This window comes from Thalia democratica, chromosome 6 (assembly GCF_965202585.1).
Source record: "Thalia democratica chromosome 6, ktThaDemo2.hap1.1, whole genome shotgun sequence".
NCBI lineage: Eukaryota > Metazoa > Chordata > Thaliacea > Salpida > Salpidae > Thalia > Thalia democratica.
In genome coordinates, this window is record NC_139170.1 from 43,180,163 (window position 1) to 43,199,771 (window position 19,609).

The 19,609-nt window shown below is 28.1% G+C and overlaps 1 protein-coding gene across 1 annotated transcript; it reads right to left on the reverse strand.

The window, feature by feature from the left end:
• Window positions 1-7,785: 7,785 nt before the first annotated feature.
• Window positions 7,786-16,121, reverse strand: LOC145837864 (abl interactor 1-like). The gene is made up of 5 exons (XM_082945329.1): window positions 15,995-16,121; window positions 12,442-12,932; window positions 9,533-10,272; window positions 9,094-9,248; window positions 7,786-8,515 (listed from the first exon to the last, which is right to left on the reverse strand). The coding sequence occupies exons 1-5, from the start codon at window positions 16,070-16,072 to the stop codon at window positions 8,378-8,380; spliced, it is 1,602 nt and encodes a 533-aa protein (XP_082801455.1). The 5' UTR covers window positions 16,073-16,121; the 3' UTR covers window positions 7,786-8,377.
• Window positions 16,122-19,609: the final 3,488 nt, after the last annotated feature.

A 19,609-nucleotide genomic window follows, 5' to 3' on the forward strand; every position in this document is an offset into this window, starting at 1 on the left:
CTAATTGTGCAAAACAAATAAAATTTAGCTTTTTGGTACTTAATACTTTGAAATACGCTTTCAATTTGGTTTTCAGTTCACAATAGTACTTCCTAGATCACAATTATAGTAAATAAATTTATTACAATTTTGCTTGGATTTTGCTCGAGTTTTATAATTTTCTTATATGTTAGTTTATTTTATTATGCAGCCCAAAAGTACGTTTTTTTACAAGTTGACACTAAGAAGTTTTTTTAATAAAAATGACTTGCTGACTACAAAAGTTGTCAACAACTAACCTTTAGGTTTCATTAGTTTCAAAACAATTTATGTTTAAACAGAATTGATTACAGATTACAAAAGGCATTTTAATATTTTAGTATTTTAATACACTCTACTAGGCGTATAAGAAAATAACTGTAAATCATTTTTCCAAGCCCTGTAAATTACTTTGAACACAGCCCAAAAGTGCGTGCATAAGAAGTTCCAGACTAAATTACTTTTCTAAAACAACTTTTTTGGCTCAAAAGTGCGTACTCAAGTAGAAAAAAATACTTTATGAAATCATGGGGAGCGATTTTTTTCAAATTTCTGATAGGGGGGCGATTTAGTAAATGAGTTTGAGAATGCTATTTATTTTAAATTAAACCAGCTAAAGATTAAAGACAATCTTTTTTTTGTCTTTATGAAGCATATGTTCTGGAACTTTTAAAATTGCATTTTTCTTATATATAATATATACATACTATTTTTTTTTATTACAAAGTGTTCTAAGTAAAATATCAGATTGGGTTTTGTTTCTTTCAACATGTGTTTTTTTTCATAACTTCTAATTTTGTAAAGTTATATATTCTTTGATGCAAGAAAGTAATTTTTTGTGTTATAAATACAAACAAATAAATTAGATAGTTGGTGTGTAGCTCGATGATACACCAGGTCATTTTGTACACCAGGTCCCCTAAACGAAATGTTTGAGCGTTAATTTATTATCAAGTTCTATATATATATCTAATAAACAAAGATAATTAAATAAGTTATACCTGGTTTATTCGTATGATAGTTTTTAGAAACAGTAGTTTATTTTTTTTCTAAAAAAGAGTAAACATTTTACGAATAAAGTTTTTAGTTTCAGCTAACTACTAAAAATAACTAACAGCTTCCTTATTGTAGAATGTTAGGTAAGCTTTTGTAAAAAAGAACTGTTTGTCTTATAGTAAGGGTGGGTAAATTTTATTGTCGGAGAGATAGATACACTAAATAGAGTGTTCGCAAGCCATGTAATTTAAAAAATGATAGTTTGATAAAAATAAGCTCTAAAAAAGTAAGTTTGTAATGAACAACTGTTTTATACTGTGCATCAAGAGCACACTTAAAAGTGTTTTTTACTTAAAAAATTGCAATGTTTGTTTTTTAAAAAGTTATAAAGTAGGTTTTGCGCAAGAGATGCCTGTTTACGGGCCAGACCCGGCGTTAAAGTAGTTGCTTTCAGCTTGTTATCAATTTACTACAGTGTGTTTAACAAGAGTAAAATCATAGGTTTCTTATATTTTTGTTAAAGTTTTATACTACTTTGTATCATTACAAAGTAGCAACAAGCCAAGTTGCTGGCACACTTTTTGAAATAAATAACGATTTTTTAAACAACACTCAATGGATTTTGTTGAAGTTGTAACTCTATTGATATTTTTAAAGAATGTAACACTTTTGGAAAGTATACTTGAGATATTGGTAGTGATTTCTTGCTTGACTGTTTAACTTTATCGAAAACTTTCCGTTTCTGTGATGATCAATTACTAAAAACCAAGGAAACAGATTTTTTCCCATAACAAAAAAAAAATCTATTTACTTTTGTTATTTATTACTGTTTTAAACATTATTGCAAAGTGACTCTAAAAATAATCAAAATTACAATCTGTACTAAAAAGCACAAGAAAACTACGCTAAATTAAGTATGGTCACCAAATTAAGACTTTTTGGGATATCAAGATACACATTACTCATCCACCAAACTGTTATATACTATAATAAAAGTTTAACGTCCTAGTATAAAATAAAGAAGTAACTTTGCAGCCCTCAATAAAGGTAGGAAAGCATTTAAGCTAACATATATGCTTAATACAAATCACAACGACGTGTGTTTTTAATTTCTTGAACATGTGACATAATAGCTGTTAATCACAATTTTATACTGTTCCCTGTATAGTTATTCCAGGAAAAAATCTGTAATATTTAATTTTACATCTTAAAACACTTATTAAATTATCTAAAACCGATTTGCAGAAAAATACGTTTATTACAAATAGAAAAAATCTAAACAATTAAGTAAAAGTTTTATTAGTTTGTGTAACATCTTTACCAAATTCAAAATAATATTTTAAAAGTGTATATTTCATTAACTAAATTAAATAATTTATTGTTAAAACTCCAATATATATTTCAATAACACTTTTAAAAGTCTCAAGAAGTAGTTGTCTAAGAATAAAAAAATATATAGAAAATAAAGAAAATTTGGAATGCGCACAAACATACTTTAACATTCAAGTATGTTAAAATATTTTAAAACTTCAACCGTTTTACTACCTGTATGTTTAAAAAACATCAAAACTTTTTTTAAGTTCTTGTGCTGATTGAGCTTCTCTTGTAGTTTTCACACACAAGTGGTACCTTGGCCGGTATAAAAAAAAACTTTAATATGATTTTCTCTGAACTAGCACAAGTTTTATTTCCAAAAACTGCAACTTTGTAATGTTTTTCTAAGTAAACAATGCTCTACTTGAGTATATTTTGTGAATGTATTTTATTTATATTTGTAAGAAAAGTTTTCAAATAATCTTTATACCATAAAAATTCTCAAAGTTTAAAAATCAAATCCATTGGCTTGTATTGGTACATGACTAATCTAAATAAGTTAAATACATTTTAATAAAGTAAGCAATAAAAAAAAGAGGTTGAATACTCAAAAAAATTGCATGGTTTGAACATTAATCGTAGCTAAGCAGAGGTCGTTTACACCAGTTCTTCTAAAAAATATGTTTATACGTTGGCAATGCGTAAATGATACTTATATTTAAACTACATGGTTGCCACTCAAAAAGCTGAGAAGAATTTCCTGACTTTTCCTGACTTTTTACCAAAGTTTTCCTGACTTTTCTAAATCAAACTCTTAAATTAGACTTATTCCAAAATACATAATCTAACACTTGAAACTATATAAAACTTCCAATCTAACTTTAAAAACAATAGTTTTTTGCTGAATTCTATAATCAAACTTCCAGTACATCACTTAAACCATCTGTGTATGATTGATGTTTGTAATAAACAGCTCTATCAGCAAAATTCTTGCATTTTTACCTTATAAACACAGCTTGTCTGAAAAACGAAACAATTTTTTAGAAAATCCTAGCATAAATGTATCTAGATAAACAAACGACATATAAGGAACTTTTACAATTAAAACCTTGAATTAATAACGAACTTTCACAACTAAAATCTTAAAACAATAACAAGTTTTTACAGTTGAAACCTTAAAACAATAAATAACAATATTTTTTAGAATTTCCTAGTATAAATGTATCTAAATGAACGAAACAACATATAAGGAACTTATAAAATTGAAACCTTAAATTAAGAAGGAACTTTCACAACTCAAACCTTAAAACAATAACGAACTTTTACAGTTAAAACATAAAAACAATAAAGAAATTAATCAAATACTGTTTTTTTAAATTTATTTACTAAAATTTATTTTCTCCGTTTTTTTATTAGCACTTCAACCTCTTCATCTAATGAAGTCATGGTTTATCTAATTACTCATTTACTCTCTATCAGTAATAAGCTATTTATTTAACTAAAAAAGTAAACTTTAGTCAGATTTAGCATATAAGTTGTAAAATAAATCTAGTAATAAAATTTAGCGTATAAGTTAAAAATATCTAGTAATAAAAAGTATTTACTTAAAACATGTTTTACTTATATAAATTGTTCACTTAGTTTTATAAAATACTACCCAAACTATTTAATATAAAATCCTTAAATAAAAAATAAAAAAGAATATAATTAAGTGACTGTAAAAAAAGACATAAAAAAGTAAACTATATATCTGTTGTATAAAATATTTCCTCTTATCATTTAGTATAAAATTTGTAACAAATAAATATACTCTTATTTACTTTAAAAAGTTGAGTTACTGTACAAAAAATAAAAATAATAAGTAAATTTGATCTTGGCATATACCTCTCTTATAACTTATTTAAAAAATTTAAACAACTTTGAAAAAATTATAAAGAGGTAAAGTATACACATTAACTTGTTACATCAAATACTAAACTAACTGGTTAGTTATAAAGAACTCAATTGTTTACTTGGACAAAAAACTCTTTGATTCTAAAATTATGCTAGATAAACTTTTGTGTATATATCACAGTTTCACTATGGAAGTGTGCTTGCTGCAGATCATAAATACTAAAAAGCTTACAAAAACTGCTTGTTAAAGTAGGGTAGTTGTTCAATATGTTAATATAAAATTTTTGCAGTATTATAAAGGATATTTTACTAATTTATACCAGCTGAAGGCATTGGAAATAAAACTAAATATTTTTGTAAATTTCTAGGAAAATTTTGGAATTTTTTTCTGACTTTAAAGGACTTTTAATTAACTTTTACCACTTAAAGGCTTTGGAAAACAAGGAATTTTGTAAATTTAAACTGACAACATCTGACTTTTTTTATTTTATTTTATCAAATTTCCTGACTTTTCCTGACTTTTTTCAAAACCCCCCATTTTTTCCTGACTTTTCCTGACTTTTGTAATTTTTTCAAATTTTTCCTGACTTTTCCTGATTTCCTGACTTTTCCTGACCGAGTGGCAACCCTGAAACTAGTTTGATTTTAATATGATAGTATACTTTGGTCTGATCTGTCTCGTAAAGCAGAAACTACAGACCCTTGACTTATTTTATAACAAAAAGCTTGGAAAAATATTTATATTTGTAAATATGCTTTTAATTAATAGTAAGTAGACAATAGTTTCTTAACTATTTCCTTTTATTTTTACGTAACACATAAATTTTAAAAGTAAATTTAAACTTACATTGTACTAAAACAAAAACTTTTGATTTTAAAATGCAGTATTTAATTTAAAAAGCGATATCTTTTATGGTTTAATAATTAAAAAATTACTCGGAATTTAAACTAGCACTTTTACTTAGCAATAAAAAAATGAATTTTTTTATCAAATAGATAAAGTTTTCTACTAAGTTGTTTAAAATATTGTCTAATAATAAGCTCGTTAAAAGTTAAAACAAATGCAAAAAATTACAAAATGTTTTCAACTAGTTTTTATTAAAATCGTACTTTTAACGAGTCTAAAAGATATATTAAAAGTATTTGAACTTATTTTTGAATTTATAAATAACTCAAAGAAAATATTGGAAACAGTTTAGCTTCAATGCGCGAAAAAGTTAAACTCATATACTTTTAAATACCTGGGCGTTGCCAAATTAACAGCTTAAAATTGTGTTTAAAAATTTAAGGAGGTTTGTAAATCTGAAAACCACCCTAGAAGTAGAGTTTAACGAACAGATTCAAAGCACTCCTTGATCAATGAAGAAAGTTATCAGATGACGGTGATGTCCGAAGAGACATGAAAGAAAAAATGGCTGACGATTTGAGTGTGATTAAAACTAAAATAGTTGAAAAACTATCAAAAGCTGTTTCTGTACAAGTTGATAACTTAACACTTGTTCAAAAAAGAAGATTAAGCAAAATTTCTCCTTCACGGCTGCAAAGGATTTTTTTTTTCTGCGTAGTCTTTCCACAATTGTATACATTTGAAAATCATCAGAACCACACAATGCATGCAAAGTGTTCGGCAGTCATTTGTGAAGCCCGCGAGATCAGTTGACAAATGCTGCTTTCACTTATAATGTGGTATTAGTCTCAAAATATTGGTAATAACCTCTAATGTTCGTATAACAGGGCTTTGTATCAACACATAAGTTCTTTACATTAACATTTAATGAGATAAAAGTACACATCAAAGTCAGCTTTTTTAATTTAAACAATAAATAGAGTTCATCCTACATCTCAAAATAAGCTTCAAAACAAGAAAAAAGGTCATTTTGCAATGAGGAGATGTAGCCTCCTGCATCGCTTGATTTGAAACTAACGGAATTTTTAAAATGTTAAAAGTACAGGTCTCTGTATTCTGCTTTAGAGAGACATTTATTTCGATAGATCTAAAATACTCTTGAAAACGCAGCGCACCTTGGTAAATAATTGAAGATAAATAATAAAAATTCTAATAAAAAATAAAAGAAATAGTTAAAGTTAATTATTAGTGACAATTTTCAATAGTTTTTCATGTATGTTTTACAATTATATTTGCAAAACATTTAAAAAATAGTCTAAGGACTTACGACTTAGTCTTTATAGTAACAAAAGCATCAACAACTGTAATTATTAGTATTGTTTTATTGTATAGATTTATTGTAGTAATTAGAATGATGTCTTTAATTGATATACTATAGTGTCTTTTAGATATTTTTGATAAATCATTAAGATTATTTGATTAGAATTTCAAGTCATCATTTTTTTCTTCTAATTTTTAACTTTTTAGTTGCCTTTTTTGATTGAAAACAAATCAAGATTTTTTTATATTAAACTTAGTAATGGTTTTTTATTTCACGCAAACTTAGTAAGTTTACCTAACATAAAAACCATAAAAACTATGATTTAATATAATATAAGTTATACTTATGTACGGGAAATGACGTAACATATATCATTCACATATCTAAAATTACATGGCATAACTACACTATTAAATTTACTTAGTTGCCTGATAATTCTAAAACTATATGACACTGTTATGTGGAAGTTAATTTTTATGTTGTCTGATAATTTTTTTTTATGTGTTTATTACATAAAAATGGTTGGGCATTTGGATTTCAAAACATGAATAACGCTTTTACGTAAAAAATGTACTTGAACAATATAAACTAATTTATTTACTTTGAACTATAACTAACAGCCATAATCTTTGCATATAAATTAACAAAACTGCTTAAACTAATTACTTAACTATTTAAACTAAACTTATAATAAATAAAAGTAGTTTATTAAACAATATTTTAAGTTATTGAATCAAGCTTTGTATACATGTAGATATTAATTCAAAACAAAAAGTATTAAGCAAGAAAAAAAAACTGTTGAATTAAAACAACGTCTTTGTAGTTTTTCTTATTAACTAGCTACAAAAAAAAGTGAAAACTCTATAAAGTGCATTTAAATTAATTCAACTTGTTTGTGTCAACAACAAAAGATTTTTGCTGGAAAAAGATACAGCTTTATAAAATATAAGTATTATGAGTTAATGGTCAAATCCAAATGTTGTTAATTAGTAGGATAGGTTTAAGTACCAAATTAAAATATGCTTTTTTAATATAAATATATCAGAACAAAAATAAAATCGGTTTGCTAGTAAAGAATACAGAACTATATGTTAAAACAATACCAGTCGCTGTAGTAAAAAGTAAGTTAGCATTTTGTACAAGTACATTACTCAGAAAAAAAAGTAGATTATATAAATTGTCACAAAGTAAGACAAAACCTATAAATGGTATAAAGTTACAACAACAGTAAGTCATTAATTGAAAAATAATAGTGTTTATATTTATCATATACAGAATCTAAAAACTTAATGATGTTAGTTTTAATGACATATACAAATGATACTTTTTGAAGCATAAAAGACTTGACAAAAAGTATATATAAATATTTTCGAATTCAACTATTCTTTACACCCAAAATATTGAACAAAAAGTTATTTACGAAACAACAAAACGATAGAAATTAAGGAAAAAGATAATGAAAAGTGTTGTTTAAATAATGAAATATAAATTAAAAAAAAAAATTATTGTATTTTACGGAACAGAAATTAACTTAATACACGCGAAATATTCAAACATTTCGTAGGATTATTGCGTTTAAAGAGCACATAAATTATGTAAGTAATTTAAAAATAAAACATCTTTGGTAACAAAAGCCATAAAAACAAAGTTGAGCAGTTGTTGATTGAAAACAATTTACAACTACAGTTGATACAATTGAAACAGTTAAACATTTATAAATTCTAATAATTAAACCAAACTAGCATAATAATTAATAAATATTATTAAAACAAAACTTACATTCACCTGACTTTTATACAAAGATACAGAATTACATTCAAGTTGATTAGTCAGTAGACTTTAAACTTTCTACAACGATTGCCAAGACACAAAACTTAATTTAATCAAACTCAAATGACTTTAAAACTTGATCAAAACTTTTTTGAAAAGAGTAACAGATGAACAAAACATAACCTTCAAAATGTTACCATGGTAACAACCGCATTCAGTTACATGGGTTCCACGTAGTTACCGGGGAACAGACCGGTCACCCCACTCACCACCCCTTCGAACCACCCGTCATTGTTCTTCTTCACCACGTAAACCACCTCGTCCTCGCGAAGGTCCAACTCGTCCGCGTTCTGAGCCTGATTGTTAATTGAAATGTTTGCTAAGATTGTTTATAATGTTTTCAATTAAATTGTTTGCTTATGTAAATATATTATTTTTCAACATTAAATTTTCCGTGCAAACTTTTGTCTTTATTGTTATTCTTCTAATTAAAGTAATAATTTTTTATATTTATTATTATATATATGTATTAATAACTGTGTACTCGGGTGCACGACAATTCAAACTCGGATAATCCAAATTCAAAAAATATATATAAAGGGCCTTAAACCAAAAAGTAAAATATTTTTGAACAAAAGTTTGTAGGTCTAATTTATACCTACAAAAACTTTTTTTATTATCTAAAATTTTTAAATGTTATTAAAGATATAGCTAAACACTGTTTAAAAGTATAGTTTTTTTTAGTAACTTATATAAATCATTTTAATAATTATTTTTTCAGTTTATATTATACTAAAATAATCTTATCATATAGATCTACAACAACTTTTTTTATTCATTCTAAGTTTATATTACAGTTTGAGATATGGTTGTATAAACATTTTTATAAGAATTTGAATTGCCATGTAACTGTGTACTTGTTGACAACTTTTACCTGGTAGTCGTAAAGGACAATCATCTTCTCAATGTAGCTCGAAGGCGCCCACTCGTGGTCGTTGCTAGGCAGGTTGCCAGGTGGAGGCGGTATGCAGCCCCCTGGTGGCGGGAAGTCAGATCCACCTAGTGACGGTGGTGGTGGAATGCCAACACCTGGTGAGAAATTAAAAATGTTAACTCGTTAATTTTGACAAATTAAAAAAATATTCATTTAAAATAATTAATTTAGTTTTAAAAATTGAACGAAACTTACTCTAAATAACTGAATCTACAATATTTATATGTAAAGGTAAAAATTACAAAATATACACTATAAAGGTTCATATAAAAGAATATAACAAATGCTACAATCATTACAAGCTTATTATTACAGGTTAACTACCAAGCATTTAAACTTAAAGATAAAGAAGTAATAAATTTTTCTACTTAAAACAAACTTTGAGGGGGAGGTATCCCGCCTACGGACGGCGGCGGAGGCAAATTGTCCTCCATGGGCGGTGGAGGCAGGTCCATGACAGAAGTGGTCGCATACGAATCTTCCGCTGGAGGGGGAAGCTGCGGTGCTGGAAAATTTGACGGGGTGCTGTACCCTGCGCTGTCCTCCCTCCCAAAGTTTGTTCCCTTGACAACAGCTGCTGGTGGCGGCGGCGGTGCAGGTATGCCTGGGGAACCACCTACGTTTTGCAGCTTTGGGGGGCTGGGAATTGTTGTGTTAAGGGAGGGCGGTGGAGGGATTCCCGTTGCCATTGGAGGTGGTGGTGGTATTCCTCCTGAAACTGGCGGCGGTGGCGGTATACCTGAAACTGGAGGGGGCTCAGGGATTCCTGAAAGAGTGGATGGGGGCGGGGGTATGCCGGTTGCCATCGGAACAGTGTTGACTGATTGGGCCCTGTTCGTGTTGTTTATGGAGGGGCTGGCGTAGCTCGAAGCCAGCGACCCGGACCCCGAGCTGCTGTTGGACATTCTCCTCTGCTGCTGCTGCAGGGACTGGACCCTCTGCACTCCCTGGCCGAAGTCCTGGGGCACCTTGGGAGCTTTGACCGCCCTCAGCGTGCCGTAGCCGGTGGAGAGGCTGGACTTGCTGGTGTCCGAGCTGACCCTGTGGTGGTCCTGAGAAGAAGTTGACTTTTTGGACATGGACGTGTGCCGCCTCATGGTGTCCGTCATCGAGTTTGATCTGAGAGTTTTGTTTGAATTTATTGTTCATGTTATATAATAAATTGCTAAAACATGCTATAATAATATAATACCAATGACAATAATTATAACAATACTAATTATAATACAAATAACAAGTATTATTATTAGTATTGTTATACCAATGGTCGTTGATAATCTTTTTATTATAGTTTGTTTAAACAATTTTGACGCGTATTTATTTTTCAAGTTTAAAACTGACAAAAATTAATTTACATACTATGTTTATGTTAAATCAATACAACAAAAATTATTTATATTGTAGATCTGTTGTTGTTACTGATAATGATAGATGTAAAAATTATGTATTTTATCTTTAATCATTTCCGTAAACAGCGACGTTGATTTTAAATTTAATTTTAGCAGCAAATTTAAAAACATAAAAATAAATAATTAACATAATAACTGTAATTGTTTACTTATAATTTATTCAAGACGTTAAAAACAGCGTAAAACCTAAAAATGTTATTCTTAATTTTAGAAAATAAAAATGAACTAATTCTTAAGCAACTGAATACTTGATAAACTAAACTGACTTGTATCTAGTTTCAATAAATATAATTATATAATAATAAATAAATATTATTTCTTAAAAAATTTTAAGTTTAAAATATCTTATTTTTGGACACGTAAATTTTAATGTCTGCTGGTATATAATATTTATAAAGCAAAATTATATAAAGAATTACACATAGAGAATGGAAAGAATTACAGGTTTGCCACTAATTAATCATTAAGTGTGCAAGTTTTCTAGACCACATAATAAAAGTACGAATTTTCAAATATTTTACTGTATAAGTAAACAATTTCAATTGATATAACCTGAATTATTTCCACTTTTCTGAAAGGATGAAAAAAAATTAAGTAAAACTTCAGGAAGACTTCCTGATTAAGTGACAACTGCTTTTTTATTAATTAATCCTTAAATATAGCTCCAAACACATTGCAGTAAAGACTTTCAAAAATAATCAACCTAACCAAATAATTGGAATACACTTTTGATATAATTGCAAACAAACGCTTATGATTTTTTATTATTACTTCAATATAAAAACTTTATTAAACTAAATTTTTAAGCATTTAAACAACTTTTAACTACCTATGAGAAAATAATTGATAGGGAGCCTATTTTTATAAGATATTGCACGCTTAGTTTGGAAACTACTGTTAAAACTCAAGTAATAATGTTTTTGGTAGTCAAAAAAAATCCTTAATATCACTTTAAACGTATTGTTAAACAATGTAAAGCTATTTCATACATAACAAGCAGTTGATATAAAAATATCTTGATACACTTATGTTATTTTGATTAAAAGTTTTACAACAAAAATAAATTTTTTAAACCATATAAGATAATTCATTAATTTGTTTGTTCGTTTTGAAGTCCTCAATACATTGAAATACAAAGCAAAAAAAATATACTCAGTAAATATAAACACTGATTTTACAAACATTTCAGATTTGAGCCTGTACCAAGCAACTCAAAAATATGTAAAATCAATGTTTGTTTAAATGTATCATTACACTTACTTGTTAAAGTCAAGAAATAAAATGACTAAAACAACTTTTATACTAACAGTTCAAATAATAAAACTAAAGAACAATACACAGCAATATTGAGTACAATAATAAATATTTTACTTAATGACAAAATTAACAGAATTAAAAAATTTAAACTTAAGAAATCATATTTATTGAGCTTTAACTTTTAAATTTAGTAAAAACATTAATTATACATAAAAATGAGTACAAAAGTTCAAACTTTTTTGTGTGTTATTTTGTAAAATTAATATCATAAAAAACTGGTCATAAAACCATATGTATATAAACAAAGGCTACTAAAAAGAAACTGGTTTATAATCAAAAGTGATAAATTAAAATACTTAGTGACATATTAGTTATTTTGTACTTATTGTAGAATTATGTAGCTCATTTTATTGTTTTCAGTATCTTTTTTTTTTTTTACAAAATATTCATTATTAATAAATAGAATAAAAAATCCAAATAATATTAAAAGAAGTACTCATAACTAATATTAAGTAATAAAACTGTTGTTGTATTTGCAAGAAAAGTTTTTTAAGTAACATCACTAATTTTTAAGAAAAATTAAGTAGAACTTACTGCCGAAGATAAACTACAACAAACAAACCTTGAATTTGATTTGATGCCATGACCAATATCATCGCACTCAGTGTAGTCAATCGGCTTCCTGATGTACTTGACCGCCCTGTCCGGTATGTTAGGGGAGAAAATCCTTGGGTTTCTCGACACGTTCTTGGTCGCGGTCAGCCGACCAATTTCCCTCCTGGCCACCTTCTCCTTGTGGATGTCCACCGTCTGCGATATGACGTTCAGGTTGGACTCCATGTTGGCCAGCTGGACCTGGTGTATGTCCAGCATGTTGAGCATGTTGCTGGCCAGCGTGTTTATCTGGTAGGCCACCGAGGCCAGCGACTGCGTGGTGAAGTTTTTGGTTTCTTCCAGCACCTTTTTCTTGTCCGGGTCTTCGAGGTACTTTTGGTTGCAGTAGTCGGACACTTTGATGAGGTTCTCGTGGCTCTCAAGCAGCGCTTTTCTCCCCTCCGGGATTTCAATGTCGATTAGAGTTTTCAACTCAGCCATTTTTACTGTTTGTTTCTGCTGTTTTAAAGAAGTTGAAGTATATTTGACTTTCCTGTTTAATTTTTGTAACACCATATACAGAAAATCATATTTATTTTTACCTTTACATTTATAAATAAACTTAAAAAAAGTTTTAAAAGTGTTACTAAAAAATAAAATTGTTCAATTGGAAAATAAATTGGATTAAACAAATTATTTTTTAGTAAAAATTTGTTGTAGAATAATTCTAGTTAACTTATTTAAATATTAGTTGCAAATTAACTGTACAAATATAACTAAGTTTAGTTAAATATTTAAAGAATATTAGTTAAAAATTAAAAACAAGATTTTTTTAATCATTTTAGTTTGTGCATTCTTCAAGGAACCTACATACCATACAGATTTTTATCACTTTTATCTCAAAAGTTACAATGAATTTTAGTAAGCAGAAAAGAGTGAATGATAGCTAAAATAAAACTCAACAAATTAAGATATAACTGTAGATAAAATATACCTCTCTGAGTTTTTAATAAGGGTTTCCCAAAGGGGTGATACAAAAGTTAAATAATCATTAATCAGGGTGGCATAAAGTTTTTTGTAAAAATCTTCCAGGTTTTTAAATGCCAAGTTTTTTGCTCATTATAGTATAGAATTTAAATTAAGTTATAAATAAGTTTCTTAAATATTATAACATAATTGAAAAAAAAACTGTTAAGTTACTTTTAATTTAATGTGCATCTTACTAAAAAAATTAAGGGCATAGGAAAGGTAAGGGCTTCAAGTTGCTTTTTACAGATTTTTAAACTTAAAATAATTTTAGAGATATAGCAGGTCAAAGTCAGAGGCAACAATAGATTTCTTATAAGAGGCACAAACTAAAACCGTAGAAAAAGGCCATTTCACTAAAAAAATATCTCCTACACTTTTTGAGATAAATACCTTAACATTTTAGGAAATGTTCCTTGCTTTATTAAGAAAATTCTGTCTGAAAGAAATTTTTAAAAGTTAAAAATATAAAATTTATGACAACAATCAAAAAAACTTTTGTTTTTGTTTGGTTTGTGCTTTGGAACCTGTTGTTGCCTCCGACTTTGATCTGCTATATCTCAAAAAATACTTTTATATATCAAAACCTGTAAAAAGCAACTTGTAGCTTAGTTAAAAATACACAAAATAAAAAATTATAAAAAAGTGTGTTAAAATATCAAGCCATTGGGATGTCAACCATTTTTTACAAGTTGGTCTTATTGTGTAGAGTTTTAACAAAACAGAAAAATTTTACTGATTAACAAAACTTAAAAAAAGTTTTACAAAGTTAACCACACAAATATGCTTATTCGGTATTTTTATAAAAATCATATTTATACTTCTAAGTATTATATACAAGTCAAGGTTGTTTTTTATGAAAAAGCAATTGTTATCCATCACATAGCCTTAATAACATTTTAAAGATTAAGTTTCAATAATTTTAGGTTGTAGCATAATTATGGAGTTGCTTATTACATCAGGGACATCAACAAGCTACATATCTTAAACCCAAACAAAAAGTGAAGACTTTACAATTTTGAGACAAGTTTTACACTTTTTACATTAAATAACAGCTAATATCTACAGGGCTACAAAATCTTCAAGACAAAGAATCCAGCCTAAATAACCAAAAATAAGCCGGAGTTACATCAAGCTATCCAAAGTAAAATTCAAAACTATGAAAAAAAAATAATTATTATTGTTTATCTATGCATACCAAAATAAAAAAGGAAGTTATTAAAACATAAATTTATAAACATAAAAAATATAAAATACAGTCACCTTTGCAAATATACCCACACTGCGTCCACAGCAAAAGTGCATAACTATACAAAAGAAGGTAACTAAACAAGAAGTAGCAAACATACCTACTCCATTGGCTGAACTACTATAATACATTTGACAAAATACAATTTGGGGGCTTTGCCAATATTTTTGTTAACAAAAACAATTTTTATTTGAATTGTACATAAATGTGAAAAGTTTTTTGATAAAAATTGTTTATGTGTATTAAAAGTTTTTTTTGTTCCTTTCCCACTTAAGATTAAACTTGCCTTGCATGGTATTAGAGAAAGATGCAAGAAACATATTAGCTTAAATAAGAGATTTTTTGAATCAAATGAAACTTTATGCCATGAATGTTGTGAGGAATTGAACATTGAACCTTGTTAAATTTAAAGGTATTAAGAGGGCTACAACACTTAAAAGATAAATAGCAAAGTCATAAAGTTTCATAGCTTCCTTATGGAAGGCAAAAACTAAAAATGCACAATATTTATTTTCAAAGTATTTAATAAAAAAATTTATGGAATAATTCATTCATTATTTTTGCTAAAAAAACCTAGAACCATGTAAAAACCTAAAATAACTTTTTTATTTATTAATTTTTTGCACTTTTTGGGAGAACTTGAATGCCTAGAGTGCACAGATTTGCGTAAGATGAAACTAGCCTGATGTTTAAAAAAAAAACTAAACTACCATGAGTTAATCAAATAAGTTCAAACTAGACTAAGTTTTAAACTAATTTGAGTTTGCCTGAGTTTTTTCAAATCTAAAATTAGTCTGAGTTATTGTGAGTAGCCTGAATAAGTAGCAACTCTGTATCTACATATTTTTAGTAAAAAAAAAGCTTACTTTTAGGTTGTTTCATTAAGAATACATATAATCAGGGTTGACACTTTTTGAGTCAAAAAAAACTGTACTGAGTGACCAGAAACTCTCCTTGGTCATCTTGATTATTTCAAGTTATTAAAAACTTTACAGAACTATGAAAAATTTGGTTCTTCAACAAAATAGTTATAAAATAAGAAAATACTGAAATTATATTTAATTCAAAATAAGATGAAAAAAAAATTGCCCAAGATTTTAAGACATCATAAAACAGATTTTGAATTAATTTAAAAATCGAACTTTTCTGAATCATCCTGAGTTTTTATAAAATAAATTATAATAATAGGAGTTAGTTATCCTGATGTGTTCATTGGTTTCAAAATATCCTGAGTGTATGTGGAGACCCTGTAACATAATATAAATGGCCTAATTTGTTTTTTAAGCATAATCTATAGAAAACTAACTGAAAATATCAAATCCCATATTATCATCAGATTCTTCTTTATTTTCCTCTTTTTTGGCTTCTTCAACTGGGGCAGCATCAGTGGTACACTGGCAAGAAGTTCAGCTCCACTGGCTATGACTTTATTGACGTCCTTAGTTGTTTGATGACAACATTGTGTTGTTCCTCATCAACATCATCCAGGGATTTGCTAGACATCATCAGCAGAAAGGCTGACATAGCCTCCCGTGGTAGCCAAAAGGTAAGCTGCTATGTAACGCATTTTCAGACAAGCTGGTATACAGTGTTTGCAACTTGGTGTTTATTATGTAACACTATTATGTTTGTATGAACCATATCAAGATTGTTTTTTTTTTTTTGGTCAATAAAGTACTTCTTTTTTATAAAAACCATCTCACTCATTTTGAGAATTAGTCTCTTTTGTAAATAAAACATCTCTAACTTAACGACAAAGGCAGAATGCTTGAAACATAATTGTTGGTGTTTTAAGATCATACCAAAACACCTTGTCCATATTAAAGTATTTCAACCTTTCTCAAACTATAAAAGTAATTATTTTTATTCAAAATATTTCTTAGTTGGAACCTGAGAAAATATTTAGAAACATCTATACTAATCAATACAAAAAAGTAAAGAACTGAAAACAAAAACAAATGTACACTTTAAACCAGGGTTTCATAAAGTGGATCATGACAGATACTAAGCAGGCTATGAGCAGCAAATGGGCCAAAGGGCGGGCTATGTGCAGCTAAGGAGCTACCGAGGGCCATGAGGTCACAATTTTACACTTAATTTAGATATTCTGGAGTCGATGATGAAGAGAAAAAAAGTTCTTAGGTGTTTTTAATGGTAGTTTTTTGAGTAATCTTGTTGAAAGGGGCCATAGTTTTTTCAATTTCTTTAAAGCGGCCATTTGAAAAAAAAATTGGGAAACCCTGATTTACAGCCTAAATTAAATGAATATAAATTCAGTTTGATATTGGCACAACATCATCCTAGCTATTTACCAAGTTCTGAGTAATTTATAAATATGAGTTTGTTTTAAATTAAACTACCATGTTCAAATAAGTGTGTGGCAATTAACTGTTATAAATCTAGCAACTATGCTTTAATAACCATTAAGTTAAGCTATAATATAACCACAAAGTTATAATATATTCGAAATCTTTAAGATCTTACTGTCAAGCTCTATAAAATGATCAATTCAGTTATAAGAAAACCATATTATAAGTTGTAATTTTTACAGTGATTTTTTTTATTCAAAATTATATTTTTTTCCAAAAGGATGTATTGAATGTACTTTCAAATTAGGTAGAATCATTCATAACATATTTGAATCATCTGCCATTGCATAAAAACTACGCCCAAGCATTCTGATAAGATGACATTTGTGGCTTTTTATTAACTTGAGTAAAAACTATGTTTAGCTAAATTTTATAAATTTCAAACATAAGCAAATAGATTAATATTTCCAACATTTTAAGGATATGTGGTAAATATGTTTGATTATGTCACAATACGATAGTTAATTTTTTTTTAAGTAAAAACAGTTATTCAGTCTACTGTTTTAGTTGCAAGAGTTGTTTTTTGTTGTTCACAAGTTTAAGCCTGCTAGTTATAAGTATATTTGTTTGTTTAAATTTTAAAATTTATAGTATTGTTTAATAGCTTAAAATTTTCTAATCTTGACGTAAACTAACCTAGTAATATTATGATTTTCCTATATTGATAGCTTTAATTTAAACTAAAAATTTTCTTTCTTTTTTCTTTTCACATAAATGCCAGTTATATTTCAAATTTAGCCTAATGTCTTCTTGCATGTTTATATTAAAAAATTTTTACAGATTTTATTTAACTGATGATCTTTTTAACAGTTATATTCGAATTTATTAGTGGAGTACCACAAGGTGTAGTCATTGGTCCTCTTCTCTTTTCAATTTACATTAACGATATCACTTTTAATAGTCACATTCTAAGCGAAATAAGTCTATTTGCAGATGACGCAAAAGTATTTAGCAAGTCAGAAACTTCTTTACAAATAACATTAGATAATACTCACGAATGGCTAAAAACAAGAACACTTGATTTAAATCCAAAAAAAATGCCAAGTTCTAACCATCAATAAAAAAAAACCCTTCCCTATTAACCTTTTAATTAATAAAACTAAAATACCAGCAGTAAAATCTTTTAAAGACTTAGGAATACATATATCTGAAAATTTAAAATGGAACGAACATATAAGTTATTTATATAAAATTGCTCAAAACCCATCATATCAAATATTTAAAAGTTTTAAGACCAGTTCTGCTAGTATTCTTACTAAATTATTTAAAATCTACGTTCGCCCTAAACTCGAATACAATACCCCAATATGGTCACCCTATTACAAAAAAGACATTATTAGGATTGAGTCTGTGCAAAGAAATTTTACCCGTTTTATTTGTATTAGATGCAACATTTCAAATACCTCATACAAAGATAGACTGTTGAAACTCAGATTGGAGTCTCTAGAGCAGTGCTTCTGAACCTTTTTCAAGTGGCGGAACCCTTTTCCTAATTTAAACTTTTCCGCGGAACCCCTAATTTAATTTTACATAAATGTTTAATATAATATTTACTCAAAACCAAAGGAATTTCAGTGAAAAACTAATTTTTTAGCAAAATTATATCATTGTCAGAAATCATACCAATTGTAATAGTATTAAGTCGAGTCAAACTCAAAGTGCGCCAGAGGCAATAGGTATTTTATGATTCTATAATAAATAAACGAAAGCAAACATGATTAATCGCAACGTCATAAAAATCATTCCTTGCATAATAAAAACAAAATGAGAGCTACAAACAATAACGAAATAAACATGAACCTAATCGAATTCACAGATTACTGTAATAAACAGGTAAAATGCCTAACGAAAATTAAATAAAAAACATTTAGTGCGAAACTTGAACTTGTCTCTTAGCAAGAAGCATGTCAATGCGCGACTGGATTTTGGATAGACTGAGACGGAGACAGGTAGATAAGGTTGGAGTCAGCATACAGTTCCTTTGCTTCGTTTTAATGTTTGTTACATGCGAAAAGCCGGACTCGCAAAGATAAGTGGTGGTGAATGGTAAAATAAATTTTACTGCGCGCTTTGCTAAAACGGGGTACTCTGAAATTGCACATATCCAAAAATCTAAAAGCTCCTTCCCTTTGAAACTCAATTTTAAATTGCTATCTTCAGATAGTTGCAGCAATTCGTCTTTTGTATCTGTAGGAAGATTCACTTCTTCTGAAGCAATATCAAACATAAAAGGATTCAAAATCCATAAATTTCCGATGCGAACATCTTCAGGAAAATAATGTTGAAACTTTATAGACCAAAGATCAAAGTGGTTGTATATTTCGTCAGAGAAGATGAACTCGATGCATTTTTCATGGGCCTCATCAAACCGGTGAAACATCGCAAAATTACCATTGCTAACCTTTTTCTTTTCTATTAAAGTTAATTCTATTTTTAAACAACTCAATCTTGTCTGTCATGACAAAAATGAAATTTTGCTTCCCTTGCATGCGTAAGTTCATTGCTCCTACATTGTTTGCTTTAGTGATAATACCAGTATTTTCATGACTTCA

Bases quoted from the DNA above. Each gene is read 5' to 3' on its own strand.
- LOC145837864 (XM_082945329.1), bottom strand. From the start codon at position 16,072: ATGCTGCCCCAGTTGAAGAAGCCAAAAAAGAGGAAAATAAAGAAGAAT. The intron at 12,933-15,994 runs GTTAGTTTTCTA...TCTTTAAAACAG, and splicing joins TATGGGATTTGATATTTTCA to CAGAAACAAACAGTAAAAAT. The intron at 10,273-12,441 runs GTTTGTTTGTTG...CAAAACTCTCAG, and splicing joins GGCATCAAATCAAATTCAAG to ATCAAACTCGATGACGGACA.